Source organism: Otolemur garnettii, unplaced genomic scaffold, assembly GCF_000181295.1.
Source record: "Otolemur garnettii isolate 467f Iridium unplaced genomic scaffold, OtoGar3 scaffold00016, whole genome shotgun sequence".
NCBI lineage: Eukaryota > Metazoa > Chordata > Mammalia > Primates > Galagidae > Otolemur > Otolemur garnettii.
The window spans coordinates 9,923,319-9,944,192 of NW_003852411.1; the positions used below are offsets into that span (position 1 = coordinate 9,923,319).

General features: G+C 39.9%; 1 protein-coding gene across 1 annotated transcript in view; it reads left to right on the forward strand.

Annotated features, from left to right (window-relative positions):
• Positions 1-20,874, forward strand: part of COLGALT2 (collagen beta(1-O)galactosyltransferase 2) — a 98,832-nt gene that overhangs the window by 71,711 nt on the left and 6,247 nt on the right. Inside the window, exons 7-9 of the mRNA XM_012802617.2 lie at positions 8,234-8,310; positions 14,625-14,731; positions 20,222-20,354. Of these exons, the coding sequence (XP_012658071.2) occupies positions 8,234-8,310; positions 14,625-14,731; positions 20,222-20,354 (317 nt within the window). The remainder of the gene's footprint in view (positions 1-8,233; positions 8,311-14,624; positions 14,732-20,221; positions 20,355-20,874) is intronic.

Below are 20,874 nucleotides of genomic sequence, written 5' to 3' on the forward strand. Positions count from 1 at the left end.
TGGCTTGAGCCCAAGAGTTTGAGATTACTGTGAGCTATAATGCTATAGCACTCTACTGAGGGCAACAAAGTGAGACACTGTCTCAAAAAAAAAAAATTATTCTCATATTGAAGATGAAAAAACTGAGATATAGAGATCTTAAGTAACTTGCCCTAGATCATTCTGCTAAACAAACGACAGGTTGGGGTTTGAACCAGTCTTGTTATCTCCAAAGTCCACATCATTAAGCACTCTCTGTTTTGATGTTGCCTCTGCTCTGGTGTGAGGCATGAATTGCTGGGCTTAATCATCAGTACTGTGCTTATTATTATGTGTGATATATAGTGGTAGCTAAGGGAGAAAGTAACCAATCCACCCAGTCTGGGGAAGGATGTTGGAAATGGCTTCTCAAAGGGGGAAATTTGTCAAGAGAGAAAAGTATGTGGGCAGTGGAGGTTGTTGGGGAGGAGCAGAGGAAGTGAGGCTAGGGAGGAGACAGGAGCCCAACCGGGAGGATCTCTATGTATAAAATGGTGCATGGGCTTTGCCTGAAGGATAGGGAGCTTTGGAAGGGATCTTAGCACAGAAACATCAGGTTGAATTTAGACTTTGATAGGTCGCTAGAGTGGTAAGAGAACTATGAGTGAAGCCTGGGTGGGCAGTAAATGCTGGTCACAGGTAGGTTGTATGACAAACTAAGCAAAAGAAAGTGATGACCCAAACTAGGGCAGTGGGAACGGAGAGATGGAACAGATTAAGGACATGGACTTGAAGACCATGGACATACGGAGGCACTCACAGGTTCTGACCTGAGTGTCTGGGACAATCCTGGGAATGTTCAATGGGCATGTAGAATAAAGGAGAATTTAGAAATGAAAGATCATGAGTTTACATTTAGACCCCTTGATTTTCCTTTATCTGTTTCTGGCTCCCCTATTTCCACACTATAAATTCCTTTTTCATCATGTTAGTCTCAAGACCTAGCACATTGCCTGTCACCCGGTAGATACCCAGTAAATTTGTGTGAATGAATGATGGAATAGGGAGCTGGCTCCCTGTGATAGCATTTCTTGAACCAATCCTTTTTGTGAATTTCTTTAACATATACCGCTTTAACACATTCCTCCTATTCTCCAGGCCCAGTCGACAGGGTGGTATCTTAATTGCTTTGTATACCAAGCAGCTGGCAAATAGTTAGTATCAAGCAAACAGTTGCCAAATGCTTGACCAGACAAGTGAATGAATGAATAAGTAAATGAGGCTCGGCGCCTGTGGCTCAAGCAGCTAAGGCGCCAGCCACATACACCTAAGGTGGCGGGTTCAAATCCCCAGCCCGGGCCCGCCAAACAACAATGATGGCTGCAACCAAAAAATGGCTGGCGCTGTGGCGGGCGCCTGTGGTCCCAGCTACTTGGGAGGCTGAGGCAGGAGACTCGCTTGAGCCCAGGAGTTGGAGGTTGCTGTGAGCTGTGAGGCCATGGCACTCTACCCAGGGGGATAGCTTGAGGCTCTGTCTCAAAAAAAAAAAAAAGAATAAGTAAATGAATGAAAACTGTACTGCCTTCTGTGTTTTACCTTACAAGGGTACAAGTGAATCTTTCTAAGAGTAGAATATAATTGTCTTAACACAATAACTAAGAAAATGACATAAAGGCTATGTTAACCAGTTTGATGAAAATATTTCAAATTGTATATGAAAACACCACCCTGTACCCCATGATTGCATTAATGTACACAGCTATCATTTAATTAAAAAAAAACTGTACTGCGAAGAATTATGAACTTGAACCTAGGGTCTGACACTTATGAAGGGAGATTCAGCTTCTCAAGACTTTAGTTCCTTCATCTGTAGAGTGAGGATGATAATACAGCCTTTTCAAGTTGAGAGGAGCAAATAAAGTAATACATATCAGCCCCACAAAATACTGAAGTATTGCTATGACATCATCTTATCATCTCTATTTCACGGTCATCAGTCTTGACTCCCAAGTAGATGGCAGCCCAGAGAGCCTTGTGTTCTCTTGTTTTCTCCCACAAGACTAAAACTGAAAGTTCTCAGTACCCAGAAGTGCACGCATTGTCAATAAAGGTTACAAATGACAAATGTGCACACATTGTCAATAAAGATTACAAATGACAAATGTGCACAACAGCATGCTAACCAGGTGGAGTTCATTTGAGAAGAACTTGTAAATTATAACTTTCATTATTCCTTATTCACACATGCTAACTCGAGTGCTAAGCACTTTGTATATGGCATTTTATTTAATTCTTGTACTTATCATCTCTTCTGAATTTTAACATAGAATATAATCAGAATAATTAAGTATTATGAAATAAAACTTTGAGGGCTATAATGCAGAAATATGGACTGGAGAACCATTTAAGATTAATAAAGGTTGGTAAAGACAAAATTGGATTGGTCAAGCATTCTCCTCTAAGAAAGGATGAAACCAGTTGTTTAAAACACTTTGCGCAGTGTCTGAAACCTAATAGTCTGTACATAAATGGCTGCTAATAGTGTTATTAGACTATTAAGTTAAACATTAGAGTGTGCATTTTATCACAAATGAACATAAAATCCTGCCTGTAATAGATGAATCACTCTATGAAAGTACTGGGAATTCAAAACATCTTCTTATAACAAATTTTCTATTTTCAGGTATTTACAGATTAACTGGGAAGAAAGATAGGACAGACATAAGAAAGGCACCAAAAATGCAGTAAAGTATTTTGGAAATGGAGCAGATATAAGGACAACAGGAATTAGAATAGAGAGAGAGTGTCGTGGCCTGTGATCTAGGAGTGCTCCAAGGCCTGATGGTTCTTAAGCTGAGCTTGGATAGAAGTGTGGAATTTAAATAAGAGAAGTGGTATGGTCACCACAGGTGGAAGGAAAAGACTGAGTAAAAACCAAAGCATTCTCGCTCTGGAAGAGAGCTGGCTGAAAAGAGTAGAAAAAAAGCAAAGTTTGAGGGGGTAGGGTGGCTTCATTGTTGTTGTCCTCAAATGTCCATCCAAAGGAGTCAGTGAAGATTTTAGAAGACAGAGTCAAGCTATAAGCATTTATTCAGCAAATACTATATTCCATAGATTGTTCAGAATGCTGGGCATACAGCAGTGAGCCAAACAGGCAGAAGCTCTGTCATCAAGCCCTGCCCTCAACGCTCTTAATAGAGAGAGGTAGACAATACCTCAAGGAAGCAGCCACATGAATATTTGAGAGGAGACTGTTCAGGCAGAAAGAACAGCACATATAAAAGCTGTTAGGACAATGCCTGGGGATGTTCCAGGGACAAAAAGCCAATGTGGCGGAAGCGTGGAGAATGAGGAGTTGGGTAGAAAGAGATGACATCATGGGGGAAGAAGTGTCCAGATTGCGCAGAACATCTGGCTGTTGTAGGGAATTTGGATTTTATTCAAAGCGTGATGGGAATCCATGGGGAGGGGTGGCATAATGTGATTTATATGTATTGAAAAATCACTCAGGCTGTGGGGATACCAGAGAGTAGGGGACGAGTGCCTCTCTCCTGATAAGAGATGATAGCAGTTGGGGCATGAGATGCAGCAGGGAGGTGATGAGAAGAGACAGACAGAGGACATATTTCAGTGGTAGAGCCAACAGCGCTTACAGAGACCTGGAAGCAGTCCATGAGGGAAAGAAAGAAATCAAGAATGACTCAAGGATTTTGGCCTGATAGAGCATTTACTGAGGTGGGAAGGGGTTCAGAGAAGATGATTCAGGGAAGGAAGTTTTGTTATGTAAGCTGAAGATATTTATTCGGGATCTAAACAGAGAGCTCGGGAGATAGGAGTCTGGACATAGGAGTCCGGAGTTCAGGGAAGAGACTCTGGCTAGAGACGGACATTTGAGAATTGTCAACATAAAAAAGGATATTTGAAGCATGAACTCATGTACTGAAAGAACATAGAAAAGGACAGATCCCTGGGGAAGACAAATAGCCAGAGAGCTATTGGGGAGAAACTTGAGAAGCCTTTCAAGAAAGACCCAGATGCTGCTGAGAAGTCAAGTAAAATGAGGATCAAGGATTGGCCATCAGTAGAGGACTGTGATGTCCTTGATAAGGGCCACTTCAGTGCAAGGATGAGAACACAAGCCCATTCAAGTGGGCCCAAGAGAAGACAACAGGGAGATGAAAAAGTAGCATCTTGATGGGATGGGGATGGAGAAATAGAATGGAGCTTGTTAGAGGGGGAGAATTCAGGGAGATATTTTTCCAGTTTGTTTTGTTTTGTCTGTTTGCATTAGTTTTTTACAGCATGTTTGTGTACTAATGAGAAAGTTCCGATCTGTAAGGAGACCTTGATGATGTGAAGAAAAGGTAATTGTCAGACTGAAATCCTTAAGAAAACAAGAGGAATTACAGCCCAAGAGAAGCTGTCCTGGGTAGAAAGAGGGATGCCTTGTCCGCTGCAGCATGTGGGACGGCAGGATGGGTAGGGACTCATGCACTGTGGTTTGTGGACTTGACATGGAAGGAAAAAGTAGATCTGATTTGGTTTGGGATATATTCTCTATGAAGTATAAAGATTTTAGGAGAACAAAGCCGTAAAATAAATCTCCCAGAGAGTAGGGAAATAAATCCACTCTGGAAATAGAGTTGCAGCCCTTAGCAATGTCAGGTGACAACCTGGCCTCTGTGGCTGTAAATTGGAAGTGACCTGGTCCACACAATGTAAGTTTCTCCTGAAGTAGTATTCTTGGTCCTGAGTAAGTGGGCAATTGGGTTTACCTAAGATTAGGGCTAATCAGGCAAGATCTGTGTAAGGGAATCAAGAGTCTTTACTACAAGGGAATGGCCCAGGAGTTTATGAGTTGTAGAGTGGAGCTGTAGAGATCAGATGAAAGAATTTGAGTTAGGTGGGAGTTGGCTTATAACAACAACTAACACTTATTAAAAGCACTGTGCCCATCATTTTACAGGTACTAACTCATGCAGGAGTTAGGAGCTGTACAGAGAATTAGGAATGTGCTTCTTTCTGGAGCTGAATAACAGAAGGTTAGATCTTGTACAGGTGAGAGCTATAAATGGGTTACGAAAGGTGAAGAGGTTGGTCTTGCCCATCACAGTGTGAGGTGGTAGGAAGTCTCAGGTGCCTGTTCTCAGTATTTTGTCAACACTGTGTGGCACTAGAAGATCATGTAAAGATTCCTAAGATTATTGGATTTGAAGTCAGAAAGTCCAGTACTGAGTTCCAGCTCTACTAATCACTCACTATTTACCCTTGGGTAAGTCTACATCTGGGTCAGTCTGAGTCTCTTCATTTGTAAAAACAAACAGCAATAAAAAGTGAAGTTGAAATTACGTGGTGACTGTGGAAGCTTTAACAAGTTGAAAGGCACTTAAGTATCCTGTTGAGAGTGACTATTATGGTCAAGAACAGAGATGTGCTTGAGGAAGATTATTTTGACGGCAGTGTGCATAGTGAGTTAAAACAGGAGAGAATGAGTGCATGCCACTGGTGTTTAAAAAGTATTACAACCCAAGCACTGTGGGTGAGGACCTGCGCCAGGACACACTAGAAGAGTGTTAGGATTTTGATCCAGATGTGTGCAGTATCTCAAGCACTTTTCCTGACATGACCGGGCTAAATGAACTCCTATGAACCCAGCCCAGCTGTCCAGATGCCAAACATCAGTCGCACCAAGGACCAGCTTTGGGAGTGGTATAGAGAGAGACTTAAGAGCTCAGGTGCAAGAGCCAGACCTGGGTTCAAATACCAGCTTTATTAGCTCTATGACCTTGGCAAGTTATTTAAGTCTTTATTTCTTTATAAATGAAGACCATTCATATCTATCCTATGGTCTATGTGAAGTTTAAATTAATGTGATTATATATGTTAAGTATGCAATCCAAAATTCTGTGAGCAATAAGATCTCTGTAACAATAGCTGTAATGATTATTCCTAGATCTTGAAACTCTGAGAATCAATGAAGCCCATTGTCCCAAGTGGTGGTACAAGGAGGGACCATTTACAAGCAGGGATCTAATGACAGACTGGATGAATTATAAATAATGGCCTGTAATCTCAGCTACTTGGGAGACTGAGATGGGAGGATGACTTGGGGCCAGAGTTTTGAAATCCCCCCTGGACAACATAGTAAGATCCCATCTCAAAAATAAATTTATGAATGATAGTTTCAGAAATGACCACAGAGAGAAGCTGGGATAAGCCTAAATCTCCAGTCTAATATCAGCAAACACACATCCCTTATCCCCCATAGTAAGTGTCTCAGGTCTGTGATTGCATCCCTTCCTGTTTTCCTCTATGGCTTAGTGCTGACTTCAGTGGCAAAACCCAGGCTCACTTCTTTGATATTTTTGCTCAGCAGTGAGCCAGCCACTTGTGTGTGGCCCTTTTGCTACACTTGTACTGTGAACGCAATGACTGTCTATGTTGAATGGAAGCAAAGTGGCTAAAAGCAGTCTCTTTGGCTGAAATGTTAAAGCCACACAGGCCACGTGAGTGCCAGACGAGACCAGCAGCCTAGAAAGGGGAACTCAAAATACAACCTCCTCCCAAGTCTAAGGCCCAAGGAGGGACAGCTAGACAGCTACTCAAACAACACGTTGAATAAATAAGGAGGAGGTACATTAACTTCCTTTGTCTTCAAAATCTAACCCTGTACCTAGTGAACCCTCCCTGTTGATTTTAAAAGAAACTAAAAGGAGCAGAGTGAGGCAGAAAAGGACCAAAATATTCTGGGCTGCTACTGGAAAAAATAAGCTCACACACTGTGTACTCACAGAAATGTGACTGTTAAGTGTCAAGTTTGAAGTAATGAGACCAGCTCTGTGTCTGACTTAGAAAACCTGCCTCATTACCTTCTAAAATTTCACATTGTTTGATCACCAGTGAAACTGAATGTCATGATTTCTCTTTAATAGCTTAGTGAAGGGTAAATTAAACAGATTATACTCTTTGCGCAGCATCTCATATGCTGAGATATCAAAATCGTACTGGCTTAGTACAACAATGGCTTATTTTCTGCTGTTCAGAGTCCGCCGTCCTGTTGTCTCTCCAGGACAGCTGCTCTCCGTGTGTTGACGCAGCATTCCAAGCTGCTTCAAATTCATGGCTTCTCTGTATTAACACACAATCCCTGTGGTTGGGCTGGGACAGGGTAGGGAGGGGAGTTCAGAGAGTTGTGCAGCAACAATTTAAACCTTCCCCAGAAAGTCACATGGCCATGAGTAACTTCAAAGGTAAAAAAGTATGTTCCCCTCATGTGCCTGGAACAGGGGAGAATAGATCACTGGTGACAGCAGTAATGGCCATCACTGACAGTTCTTTAAACAGCCCAGTGACCAGCTCTCATTTTAAGTTTTCTTTGTATTATCCTTTCAAGGAAAGTCAAGCAAGTACTTTGAATTTGTACGGTGCTAAAAAAATCTTCAAGGACTTCTCAGGTTCTCTCACCAATATTACTTCCAACCTTTAAAAATAGAGAGTTTGCAAAGAAAAGGTTTTTTCAGTGTATCAAATAAATAAAACGTTTATCACTTAAGACTCAATGTCCCTCCCAGCTGGATTTCTCCCATTAGCTCTGTACCAAGTTCTGGGATGTGGGCCAGCCCTCAGAGGTAAGATCATGTTAAAACAAAGGACGTTTTGCACACCCATAGCTAAACCTTAACTGGATAGGATAAAAATAGTCCCAAACTTTGACAATTTTACATGCATAGAAAAAATCATTCTTTGGGGGGAAATATATCTAGCCTATTTCTGAGCCCTTTCCTCACGGGCCATGGTAAGTAATAGCTCAGTTCTTAAACATTTACTATGTTAATGCGGTGCTTGGCAAGCATGTCTCATTTAAATTTTATAGCACAATAAGAGATAGACTTTTATTATCCCAATTTTACACATGAAAAAATTAGAGGCTTGGAGAGGTCCCCTGAATCTCCTAGGCCTTCTCAGGCCACGGTTTGGACACAGATCATCTGACTCTGGAGACCTCCCTCTTAACCACGACCCTAAACTGCCTCCTCAGCACTCTTAGAATAAGTCTGAAGGGAAACAGAGCAAATATGGCCATCTTCATGTAAGCAAGCACCTGCCTGTCAGGATTCTCTTGTAACCACTCAGCCCTGAGGAACTGCTGGGCAGTTATCCCCTGCCCTGTATTCCTAGGTTGTGTTCCAGCCCTAATGCTCAGATGTGCAGATGGAATTCTGTTTTCTGATCCTTTCACTAACCAAGCACCCTGCATGTTTCTTGTGTCTTCCAGTTGACCGTCCTCCAATGGAACCCTCCCAGTTTGTCTCAGTTGTCCCTAAATATCCAGACAAGATGGGATTTGATGAGGTAGGAAAGGTGTCTGTGTGTGCGTGTGTGTGCACTCATGCTGCATGCTCATGTGCTTTCACTGGCACAAGCCTGAGTGTGCATCTGAGAGCCAGCAAGCCCGCCTTGGCTGCTGCGAAGGGTCTGAGGTCTTGAGAAAACTGCTCTGTTTTTGTTTTCTTCAGCTTTCTTATCTCAGAAAGGAGTTAACCATTGAATCAGAAAGAAATCACCATTTAGTAATGACAATGAATTTGCTAGTTTGTAAGAGCAGATACTATCACATTTCATCAACCTTTTGATGGATGGTTCAAGGGTAGGTAGAGCAAAGAGGGTGTACTTTTTGGGTATTGGAGGATTTTAACTTATTCTGCCACATCTGAGTAGAAGCTATTCTGGAACAGTCCACGTTTATTTTCTTTCTACTGTTCTTCCATAGGAAAAGATTGTAGGACAGGGTTGAGAGAACAGAGAAAGAAAAAGAAACTTGTTCTAAAATTTTGCCCTTTACCAGCCAAGAATTTCATAATAGCTTTCTAAGGGCCATGTTTACTATTAATCTTTATTGTATAAAAAACAAAGCAGAAATGTAAAGAGGTGCCTCTCTGAGTCATACGCACAACAGACACGTGACAGGGCCAGAATTGTGACACCAAGTCACTGACTCTTTCATGGGTCCCTCACGCAGCTGCTGGACACTATTTAGGAGAAGATTGGTCTAGAAGCTACGACTGTGCCTCAGGAGTCTGCAAACTGAGAGAGAATTTTCCATGACTCTGGATATGTGGTAGGCCAAGCCCCGTGCTTTGTGCTCGTGGCTCCTGCAAGGGAAACACCTTTTTCATCAGTCGTACCATAGGTCAAATACATCCATGTCACCGAAGGACAGCCACCTATGAGAGCTGCTGGAACTGGGAATCAGGATTTCTCTTGTAAAACTGATTTGTTGTGAGACTTCAGGAATGGGGGAGAGTACTTCATGACTATTCATTTAGGCTATTTCCACAGAGGGCAGAATGAGAAGAGATAAAGTTAAGTGTAGTAGAGACTCCGTTATAAATAATTTTCAAAAACAAACAGGGTTGGTGCACCCCACGCTCTGGCTCTGCTTCCACATGATGCCATAGCTTTCCTTCCCTGCAGCTCCCACCGGCTTTCAGCTTGAGAGGTAAAAGGACCCAAGTTTTTTATAGACATACTCATTTTTCCTCCTAAAAACACACGCCTGTGAGGACCAAATCAAAGCAGATAAAATGGGACAAAACTAGAATCTTCTAGCTCTGGTCTTCTTTTGGCAGGACACAGTCAGGACTAGGTCACCCCAAGAGCTCTTTGGGAAGATTCCAGCCCTATGTTAAGTGACACAGGTCAGAGGCTGAACTTTCCTGAGCGCAGGGTGATTATCCCCCATCTAGAATGAAGATAGGAGGGTAGAAAAGGGACGTTCTCAGAGGCCTTTCCAGTCCTCCGTGTGTTCTGCGGCCTCACTGCAGGTGTCTGGGCTGCCTTGGGCCCAGGGCTCTACTTCTCTGTTGCTGCTTGCTCGCCCAGTGTGAATGAGGCATCAGACTTGGCCCTTCATGGATGTATTTTTATTGCACTTACTTTGCCAAGGACTGGGGCTGCATTGTTATGTATCAGAGTCTGGAAGTCTCTGGTCTAAGGAGAACTTAGGGGATGCATCTCTGTTCAGATTTTGCTGTCCTGCAGTTTTGCTCTCCTGAAGTGACCCCAGATGACCCCATGTTTACACATGAGAAAATGCCCTTTCCCTTCCATATCTATAAAACTGAGGTTTGGAGCATGGCCCATTGCAGTAGGAGGACTCTAAACAGGGGTGAAAATGAACCACGGAAAAACACAACCCATTAAGTTATAAAGTCCCAAGTAATGAGGCAAATAGAGTCATCATGAAATTATGTTTTCTTTTAATAATTAACTCTGTTAGTGAATAAGGGAGGGAGGTAATAAAATTGTGATGCACTCTATCTACTTGCCTTAAATCAGGTAGACCATTTCTTCAGAGGGGACACCTTGCTCCCCCATTAGTTTCTTTGCCCAGGGATTTATAAATGGATAAAAATGAGAATATTTTGCAAGGAAGGGTTGAAATTTTAGTTTGTGTAGCTTTTGGCCCTAGTAAAACATCTGTTTAGGGCTGCATTCAGGATGACCATGTCAACAAACCTTAATGCAGTATAGTCTGGGCTCCCTTATTCCAACCACAGTATAAAGCACAGTATAAGTCTATTATGCTACAGTACAAAGTTTATGATAGACTTTATTATAAACTACAGACCTTGGATATATTAATCCGTACCGAACTTGAGAGATGAGTTTGTTCAGTTCTCTCTTTTTACAGACCAGGCACCTGGACCTAGAATCATGTCTTCCTTGAGCTCATCCAGCTGATTAGTCAGGATGAAGTCAGTATGGTCTGAATTTTCCTTGTAGGTTTCTCCTTTACCATGCTATGCATCATCATCTTTTTTTTTTTTTTCTGGCAACTAAAGTCTCCCAATCTTGGAAGACCAGTTTAACATTCAAAATGAGTTTATTATTGCACATGGCAAAAGGACCTTATTAAAACCCTAATTTACCCGAAATAACATTCATACAGCTTTGGGAACTTCTGTGGTTCTTTAAACTTGGGAATAATGAGGATAGGCTCCTTATCTGTAACTCCCCATAGTGGCCTGGTGACATGTGTGTATTCAGTGCAGCCGTCAGGAATTTAGGGCTTAAGGTGGACCAGTAGCTATCCTCTTGATAGCATTTCCTACAGTCCACATGATGTGGAAATTATGCCTTTCCTCCCGTCCAAGGGCTACCCCCATGGGCAGAACCCCTTCTCTTTTCTTCTTTCAGAAAAATGTCCTCGTTTATAAGGAAGTTGAAGAATTCTGGCAAAAAAAGCGGCTAAAATTCACACTTTGATAATTCAGTTTGGAACCTTTGAAAATATGTTTTAAGACTTTACATTTGGGGCTGAACACTGGCTCACGCTATAATCCTAGTACTCTGGGAAACTGTAGCAGGTGGATTGCTTATGGCTCAGGACTTTGAGACCAGCCTGGGCAAGAGTGAGACTCCATCTCCACTAAAAATAGAAAAACTAGCCAGGTATCGGGTGGGTACTGGTAGTCCCAAGCTACTCAGGAGGCTGAGACAAGAGGATTGCTCAAGCCCAAGAGTGTGAGGTTCCTGTGAGCTATGATGATGCCAGAGCACTCTAGCCTGGATAACAGAATGAGACTCTGTCTCAAGAAAAAAAAAAAAAAAGACTAAATTTTGCTTATTCTTTGAATGATGTTAAATTTATCTGTAGTATCTGTAATGATACTAATATGCAGTACTCATGAGATAGGGCCTTGATTTTCCAGATGAGGAAACTAAGGCATAGGAATTGGCCCAAGGCAAACAATAAATAGCACTTGGGACTTTAACTGAAGTCAGATGATAAATTTAGCCACTTGCCAAACTGCCTCCTACCCCTTACTGGTGTATGTTTTGGGTTAATTCACCTTTGGCCTCTTTTATTCCCCCACAAGTTTTTGTTTAATTTATATATAATGATCATACATATTTATGGGGCACTTGTATTTTTGATACATGTATGTAATATGTAATGATCAGATCAGGGTGATTAGGATGTCTATCACCTCAAAGATTTATCATCTCTCTGTGTTGGGAACATTCCACATCTTTTAAAATAGCAGGGAAAAAACCTACAGAATGTTTTGGGTATTTTTTTCTTTTTTTGGCAAACTATCCATTTGACAAGCAATTAATAACAAGTATATATGTGGAATTCAACATTCGGTCACAAAAAAAACCAAATAATCCCATTAAAATGGGCAAAAGATCTAAAAAGACATTTAGTGGATGAATGGATGAAGAAAACGTGACATATACATGATAAAATACATAAAAAGGATAAGATCTTGGTCATTTGCAGCAACCCAGATGGAACTGGAGAACATTATGTCAAGTGAAATGAACCAGGTACAGAAAGACAAATGTTGACTATTCTCACTCATATGTGAGAACTAAAAAAATATTGGTCTCATGAAAGTAGAGAGAAAAATGGTTACCAGAGGCCGGGAAGGCAGGGGATAAAGACAGGTTAGTTAATGGTTACAAACAGAAGGTTAGATAGGAGGAATACGTTCTGTTGTTCAATAGCACAGTAGGGAAGCCATATAGTTCATAAGAATTAATAGTATATTTTAAAATAGCTGGAAGAAACACTATTTTCAGCGTTTTAAGGAACTTCCATACTGTTTTCCATTGTGGCTCTACTAATTTATATTCCCACCAAAAGTGATGAGAATTTCCCTTCCTCTGTATTCTTGATAACATCTGTTATTTTTGTCTTTTTGATAATAGACATTTTAACTTGGGTAAGATGATAGCTCATCATGGTTTTGATTTACATTTCCCTAATGATTAGTGATTTTGAATGCCATTTATATGTCTTCTTCTTCTTCTTCTTCTTTTTTTTTTTTTGCAATTTTTGGCTGGGGCCAAAACCTGCCACCTCTGGTATATAGGGCCAGCGCCCCACTCCTTTGAGCCACAGGCACTGCCCTATGTCTTCTTTTGAGAAATATCTATTTAGATCTCTTGCCCATTTTAATTGGATTATTTGGCTTTTTATTATTGAATTGTTTGAGTTGCATATATATTCTTGTTATTAATTCCTTGTCAAATGGATAGTTTGCCAAAAAAAAATGCATTCTTTGGGTTTTCTCTTCACTCAGTTGATTTCTTTGCTGTGCAAAAGCTTTTTAGCTTGATTTGATCCCATTTCTTTCTTTTTGCTTTGCCGCCTGTGCTTTTGAGGTCTGAGACAAAAAGAAAATCTTTGCTCAGACCAGAGTACTGAAACATTTTCCTCAAAATTCTCTTCTAGAAGTTTTATTGTTTTAAGTCTTTGATCCATTTTTTTTTTTTTTTGAGACGGAGCCTCAAGCTATCCCCCTAGGTAGAGTGCCATGGCATCACGCTCACAGCAACCTCCAACTCCTGGGCTCAAGCGAGTCTCCTGCCTCAGCCTCCCAAGTAGCTGGGACTACAGGCGCCCGCCACAACGCCTGGCCATTTTTTGGTTGCAGCCATCATTGTTGTTTGGCGGGCCCGGGCTGAGGATTCGAACCCACCACCTTGGTGCCCTAGCCGCTTGAGCCACAGGTGCCGGAGCCCTTTGATCCATTTTGATTTGATTTTTTTTATAACGTGAGATACAGGAGTCTAGTTTCATTCTTCTGCATGTGAATATCCAGTTTTCCCAGCACTATTTATTGAGGAGTCTGTCTTGCCTCTAAGGCATGTTGTCAGTGTTTTTGTTGAAAATGAGTTGGCTGTAAATACACAGATTCATTTCTGAATTGTCTATTCTGTTCTGTTGATCTACATGTCTGTTTTTATGCTTATGCCATGATGTTTTGGTTACTATAGCTTTGCAGCATATTTTGAAATCAGGTAGTATGATGTCTCTAGCTTTGTTCTTTTTGCTGAGGATTTCTTTGACTATTTGCAATCTTTTGTGATTCTGTACAAATTTTAGGATTGTTTTTTCTATTTCTTTGAAGAATGTCATTGGTATTTTGATAGGGATTGCATTGAATCTATTTATCACTTTGGATAGTATGGCCATTTGAGCAATATTAATTCTTTAGATTCATGAGCATTGGATATCTTTCCATTTTTTGAATGTCCTCTTTGATTTCTTTCATCGGTGTTTTGTAGTTTTAATTGTAGAGATCTTTCATTTCTTTGATTAAATTTGTTCCTAAGTATTTTGGGGTTTTTTGTAGCTATTATAAATGAGATTGCTTTCTAGATTTCTTTTTCAGATGGTTCACTGTTGGCATGTAGAAATGCTATTGAATTTTGTATGTTGATTTTATATCCTGCATCTTTACTGAATACATTTATCAGTTCTAACAGTTTTGGGGTGGAATCTTGAGCTTTTCCTAAGTATAGGATTATGTTGTAAGCTAACAAGGACTACCTTTGGTTTCTTGAGGATTAACCTTTAAACTTTCCTATCTGAAGAGAGAGGAAAACTTCTTTATCAATTACCATCAGATAAGCAAGGATAATTACTTCCCTAAATATAGTTTTTAAAGTAATTCAGTTTGGATTAGTATCATTTACCCTGTATAGCCCCAGTGTGAAATATAAACAAATCTTCATCATAGTTTTCTCTGTCCTCCCACTCCTTATTCTACCTAACATGTTGGTCATTACATTTACTAAACTCTTTTCAAATAGCCTAAAATGAGACCCAAGTAATGTGTATTTCTTTTCCCTTTTTCTTTTTGTGTTAGATTTTCATGATAAACCTCAAACGCAGAAAAGATAGGCGGGACCGGATGCTGCGCACACTATATGAGCAGGAGATTGAGGTCAAGATTGTTGAGGCCGTGGATGGAAAGTGAGTTACCGGTAGATTTTTTTCTCCCTTTATAGATGTAGTTGGAGTGGGAATGTGCCTTCTCCAGCAGAGCTCTGTTGGGACTAAGACGTACTGGTCATTAAAGGATAGGTACACTTTTAAAATGGCCTTGTGCTACCTATATTTAAGTTGATTTCACCCAGTAGATCAAGCCTGAGACACACTCACCATCCAATGATCTTCAGTGATCATTACACTCAAGTTTCACATTATACTAGATTGTCTTATTCTGAGGGTTCTTGCAATTGTTGAGGTTTCCAGATTCTCGTCAGGGACATCCAACTGTGGCCTGTTGCTGGCTATGAGTGCGTATCTAGGGTGGCAGTTATCACAAAAATTATGCACAGATTTTGTTTTGTTATTGTTTAATGTCTTTTGTTAGTGTTTGTGTGTAGCATTTATAGCAAGCCATGGGCCATGGTTGGACACTCCAGCCAATATTCTAACAGAAGGAATGCTTTCAGAGTTGTGTCCAGAGCCTGATTTAGATAAGTGATAAAACTTGGGCAAGCTGAAAAAAAATAAATGAAAATAAAATATGGAAAAAAATGCATAAAGGTCTACATGTACTGTTGCATAACAGGCCTGCCACAGTCTTCCTGGGCTGATTATAGTAGCTAGTTTTCCCAGGAATATGGCAGAAAAGTAACACAGAGAACCTGATTGGATTCCTTCAGGGTTTTTTGTTCTTATTGTTATTATTTTGTTTTGCTCTGTTTGCCCTTGCCCTTTTATTTGACACCTTAAATTATCTGGAGACACAGATTTTTACAAAACATGGATTTCCCTGATGTTAGCTTGGAATATGTAAATGCCTTTGTTTTGTATTTGCATACCCCTACTAATTATGGCTAGCAGCTGTTTTATGACCCCTACAGAGACTCTCTCTAGTGTTTCTCAAAGTATGGTCTGGACACTCACATCTGAGTCCCCAAAGGTGGTTAAGAGGCAACTTTCTGAGTCCTATGTCAGACCTGCTGAATCACAATCACTGGGGTTGGGCCCAAGATCTGCACTTAAGAATCACTCCATAAAATACAGGACCTCCAGTTAAATTTGCCCAAACATTACATGGGGCTTAGCTACTAAAAAGTTATTTCTTGTTTATCTGAAATTTAAATTTAACCAGGTGCTCTGTGTTTTTAATTTGCTAAATCTGGCAGCCCTATTCTGAGGTGCTGTAGAATTTGAGAACCATTGCCTCAAGTACCCTCAATAGCCCCAAGCCCATTCATCAGCCACATGGACCAGGGGAACTAGTTGAGTCTTGAGAGTTCTTTATACATTCTGGATGCAAGTCCTTTCTCAGATATATACTTTGCAAATATTTTCTCCCAGTTTATAGATTGTCACACTCTGATTATGATGTCCTTTGAAACAAAAAGCTTTTTTATTTTGGCAAACTCCAGTGTATTATGTGTTGTTGCTTGTGCTTTTGGTGTCTTATCTGAAAATCCATTATCAAATCCCAAACCTTGAAGACTTACTCCTATATTTTCTTCCATGGTTTTATCTCTTATTTTAAAGTCCTTGTGTTGGGCTAATTAGTGTTAAGCTAATTTTTGCATATGGTATAAGGTAGGAATCCAAATTCATTTATTTTTATGTGGTTATCCATTTGTCCCTGCACCACTGTTTAAAAGACTGGTTTCTTTCCTCCACTGAATCATCTTCACACCTTTCTCAAAAATCAATTGACATAGATATAAGGTTTATTTCTGAGCCCTCACTATTATTCAGTTTGTCTTTATGCTAGTGCTTGATTTTCACATTTTAAACCAAGTTCTTAATACTGGGATAAATCCCATTTGGTCATGCTATAGAATCACTTTAATGTGTTGCTAGATTCTATTTGCTAGTATTTTAAAAATATTTTTGCATTTATATTAATAAAGGATATTTATCTATAGCTTTCTTGTGATGAATAATATTGGCCTTATGAAATTAGTTGGGATGTGTTTCCATGTTCTTCTGTTTTTTGGAAGAGTTTGTGAAGGAGTAATGTTAATAACTTGTTAAACATTTGGCAGAGTTCTCCAGTGAAGACATCTAATGTAGGGCTTCTTTTGTGGGAGAAACTTTTTAAAAATTTTTTCAGAATTATTATGGGGGTATAAACATTTTGGTTAGGTGGATCGCTTTTGTCCAGTTTGAGTCAAAGGAAAAAGTGTGCCCATCACCAAAATAGCACACATTGTACCTATTAGGTGTGAACTTACTTGTCCATTCCCCTCCCCTCCCTTACCTGCTTGGTTTCTGTTGAATTTTACTACCAGATATACACATGAATGTCAATTGATTAATTCCAATTTAATAGTGAGTATGTTTTTTTCCATTCTTGAGATACTTAGAAGAAGGGTCTACAGTTCCATTTAGATTGTTCACTATTTTTTTAATGGCTGAGTAGTACTCCATGGCATACATGTACCACATTTTATAATTCACTTACATATTGATGGGCACTTACATTAATTCCACATATTTGCAATAGCGAATTGCACTGCAATAAACATTTGAGTGCATGTATCTTTTTGATAAAAGGACAAAATTTTAGGACTTTTTTCCCTTTTGGTAAATGCCCAATACTGGGATTGCTGGTCTACTTTTAGTACTTTGAGAAATCTCTGTATTATTTTCCACAGAAGTTTTACTAGTTTGCAGTCCCATCAACAGTGCCTAAGTGTTCCCTTCTCTCTGCATCTATACTAGCATCTGTTGTTTGGGGACTCTTAAAGAAATGCTGTACTCACTGGAGTTTGGTGATTTGTGTTTCCCTGATGATTAGAGATGTTGAGTATTTTTCATGTTTGTTTTGATCATTAGTCTATCATTTTTGGGTTTTTTTTTTAAGACAAAGTCTCACTCTTTCATCTAGGCTAGAGTGCTGTGGCATTATAGCTCACAGCAACCTCAAACTTTTGGACTGAAGTGATCCTTTTGCCTTGGTCTCCTAAGTAGTAGGGACTACAGGTGTCCCCTCCACCAACACCTGCCTCGTAGAGGTGAGGTCTCACTTTTGTTCAGGCTGGTCTCCTTTGGACTTCTGAGCTCCAGGGATCCACCCACCTCAGCCTCACAGAGTGCTAGGACTACAAGCATGAACCGCCACTTATGGCTGTAGTCTATCTTTTTTTGACAAGCTTTTTGTTCATGTCTTTTGCCTACTTTTTTATGGAGTTATCTGATTTTTCTTCTTACTTATTTGTTTGAGTTCTTTATAGATTCTGGTTATCAGCCCTTTATCAGATGCAAATATTTTCTCCCATTCTGTAGGTTGTCTATTCACTCTATTGACTAGGGAAACTTTTGATTATGAATTCAGCCTCTTTACTTAGTAAAAGTCTTTTCATAATTTCTGTTTCTACTTGAGTAAGTTTTCATAGTTGTATCTTTCTGCCAATTTGTTCATTCCATCTAGGTTATCTAACCTGCTGACATCTATGTTAATAGGTGTGAGTCTTTTTTATTTCCACAAGCTCAATAGGATGACCCCTCTTTTATTCCCGATTTTAATAATTTGAGTCTAATAATTTGAAGGATTTTGTTTACTTTTTCAGAGAGCAGAATTTTGTTTTTGTTAATTTCCTCTATTTTTCTGTTTTTCTGTTCTCTATTTTAACTCTTTCTATTATAGTTTTCATTATTTTCTTCCATTACCTTGCTTTGGGTTTAGTTTTCTCTTCTTTTTCTAGTTTCTTAAGATGTTGAGATATTTTCATACATCTCAAAATGTCTTCTAATCTTTCTTATAAGTTCTTATTTGACCCATTGGTTATTTAGGAGTATGTTATTTAATTCACATATTTGTGAATTTCTCAGATTTGCTTTTGTTTTTCATTTTTAATTTCATTCTATTGAGGTTGGAGTGTCCTTTGAAGTAACTAAGGCTTAATTTATGATCTGTATGGTCTTTATGGTCTAACATGGTATATTCCATATGCACTTGAAAATGTATATTTTGCTATTGCTGAGTGGAATGTTCTATAGATGTATGTTAGGTCTAATTGGTGGTGGAATTCAAATCTTCTAAGTCCTTGTTGTTGTTCTGCCTGGTGGTTCTATCCATTATTGAAAGTGAGATATTAAAGTGTGACACTATTACTATTGAATTGTGTATTTTTCCATTCAGTTCTGCCAGTTTTTCATGTTTTGGGGGTTCCATTGTTAGGTTTATAATTTATAGTTGCTATGTCTTCCTCATGCGTTACATGGTACATCTTTTTCTTTCCTTTAACTTTTAACTCATTTGTGTCTTTGAATCTGAAGTCTGTTTCTTGTAGATATCACATAGTTGGTTTACTTTTAAAAACTCATTATGACAACCTCTTCCTTATCGATTGCAGCAGTTAATCCATTTGCTTTCACTGCCTTTTCCCCCCAGGTCCTCAAGGTCAACCAGAGGTAAAAAATTAGACTTCTCAGGTCTTTACTGGGTATTTGCACAGCCCTGAAGATGCCGTCTATATTTTCAGGAATGTTTTGGAACATTTCGAATTTCTATGTATCTTTTATTCCTCAGGTTTTAAAATTTTTTGGCCTGTTTTTAGCCTTAACTGATAATGCTGCTTGGACAGCTATAATATTAAATGGTTGCTGCTAGTGGTTCTTGGCAATGCCCTACAGATAAGACAGTTTGTATAGAAAGAACTCTGAGACAGGGCAGTTTTTCCAAGAAGTACAGGTAGGTTGGATAGGCTTATCTTCTGGGTGTAGGCCAAATCCATTCTGTCCCCTCCAGTGGCTGCTAGGTTGCTGGTTTTCACAGCTGCTATAGTTGTAAGGCTGCTAGTTTTGAAGGCTTCCATAGGGTTGGGGAGAAAGGGATGAGATTAGGGAAAGTGTAAATACCACAAAGCTCACTGTGTGAACTGAGATTCAGCAGTTTGTCTTGAATAAACACTCCTTGGGTTATTGCCAACCTTTAGTTAATTTCCAGTGACTGGAAAAGTTGATTTTGACAGTTTTTCCAGTGTCCTCATTGCTTTCATAAAGGAGTAGATTTTCAAAGGTCCTTACTCCATCATTCTGGAAATGCTTCTCTGCTATTTTTACTCTTAACTTTGTTTTTATTTTAGGTCCAAGGGAAAGGCAGACACATGCACACAATCCCCCTCCTCATTCCTTCCTACGTATCCCTTCCAGTATTTAGTGCTCCTGTGAACTACTTCCCCTTTATTAGGAGAGTATATTTTTAATTATAAAAAAATTAATGATGCTTAGAACTGTGCTGGGCATAGCGAGGGATGCACAGAAATATGACATCCTGTCATCTTCACAAAGCTCAAAGTGCTGCTGTGACACATTAGCTCTGGGGAATAACGGGAAACCAGAGAAGTCTTTCTCTCTGTGTGCAGAGGCTCTGGGGAAATATGTAGGACACTTTCTCCATCTCTCCCTCTCTCTCTCTCTAGCCTTTGTGGTGGGGACATTTTGACTTGATAATTATCAGACATGTTCTCTGTGATGCAGGGCACTCAACACAAGCCAACTCAAGGCCCTGAATATTGAAATGCTTCCTGGATATCGTGATCCCTACTCCTCCAGGCCTCTGACCAGGGGTGAAATCGGCTGCTTTCTTAGCCACTACTCTGTCTGGAAAGAGGTAAATAGTGTTTATTTTAGATGTGCAATTTTACGATGAGGAGAAAGGAGAGAGAGCTATTATAGGTGAATTAAGACCAAATATAAAGTGAACCTATAACCCTTCTAGAAGAATCCTTGAGAGCTGCTTCTGCCTGTGTCTTCCTCTGAACTGTGGCCAGCAACAAAGGGATGAGGAGGGGTCGCTTTGGTGCCAGTTGGGATGGTGGCAGGGAGATGACCTGGTCCTAGGGACGACACTTATTCATTCATTATCATCAGCAGCATGAATGCTTTGTATGTGTCTGTCATGTCATCTATTCAGTGATTTCCCATAAGAAGTCACACAGAAGTCATGTGAGGTGGGGTGGGAGGGATGGACCCCGTTTACCCAATGGATAATTATTCATTTGTCCAGGTAGGAAGCAGCAGAGCCAGAACTTGAACCTGTGTCTTACAGATCCAGACACTGACAGGAGGGTACTGGAGGCTGGGCTCCTAATTAAGGGTTGATTCCCACTATAAAAGAGAAAGTCTCCAAA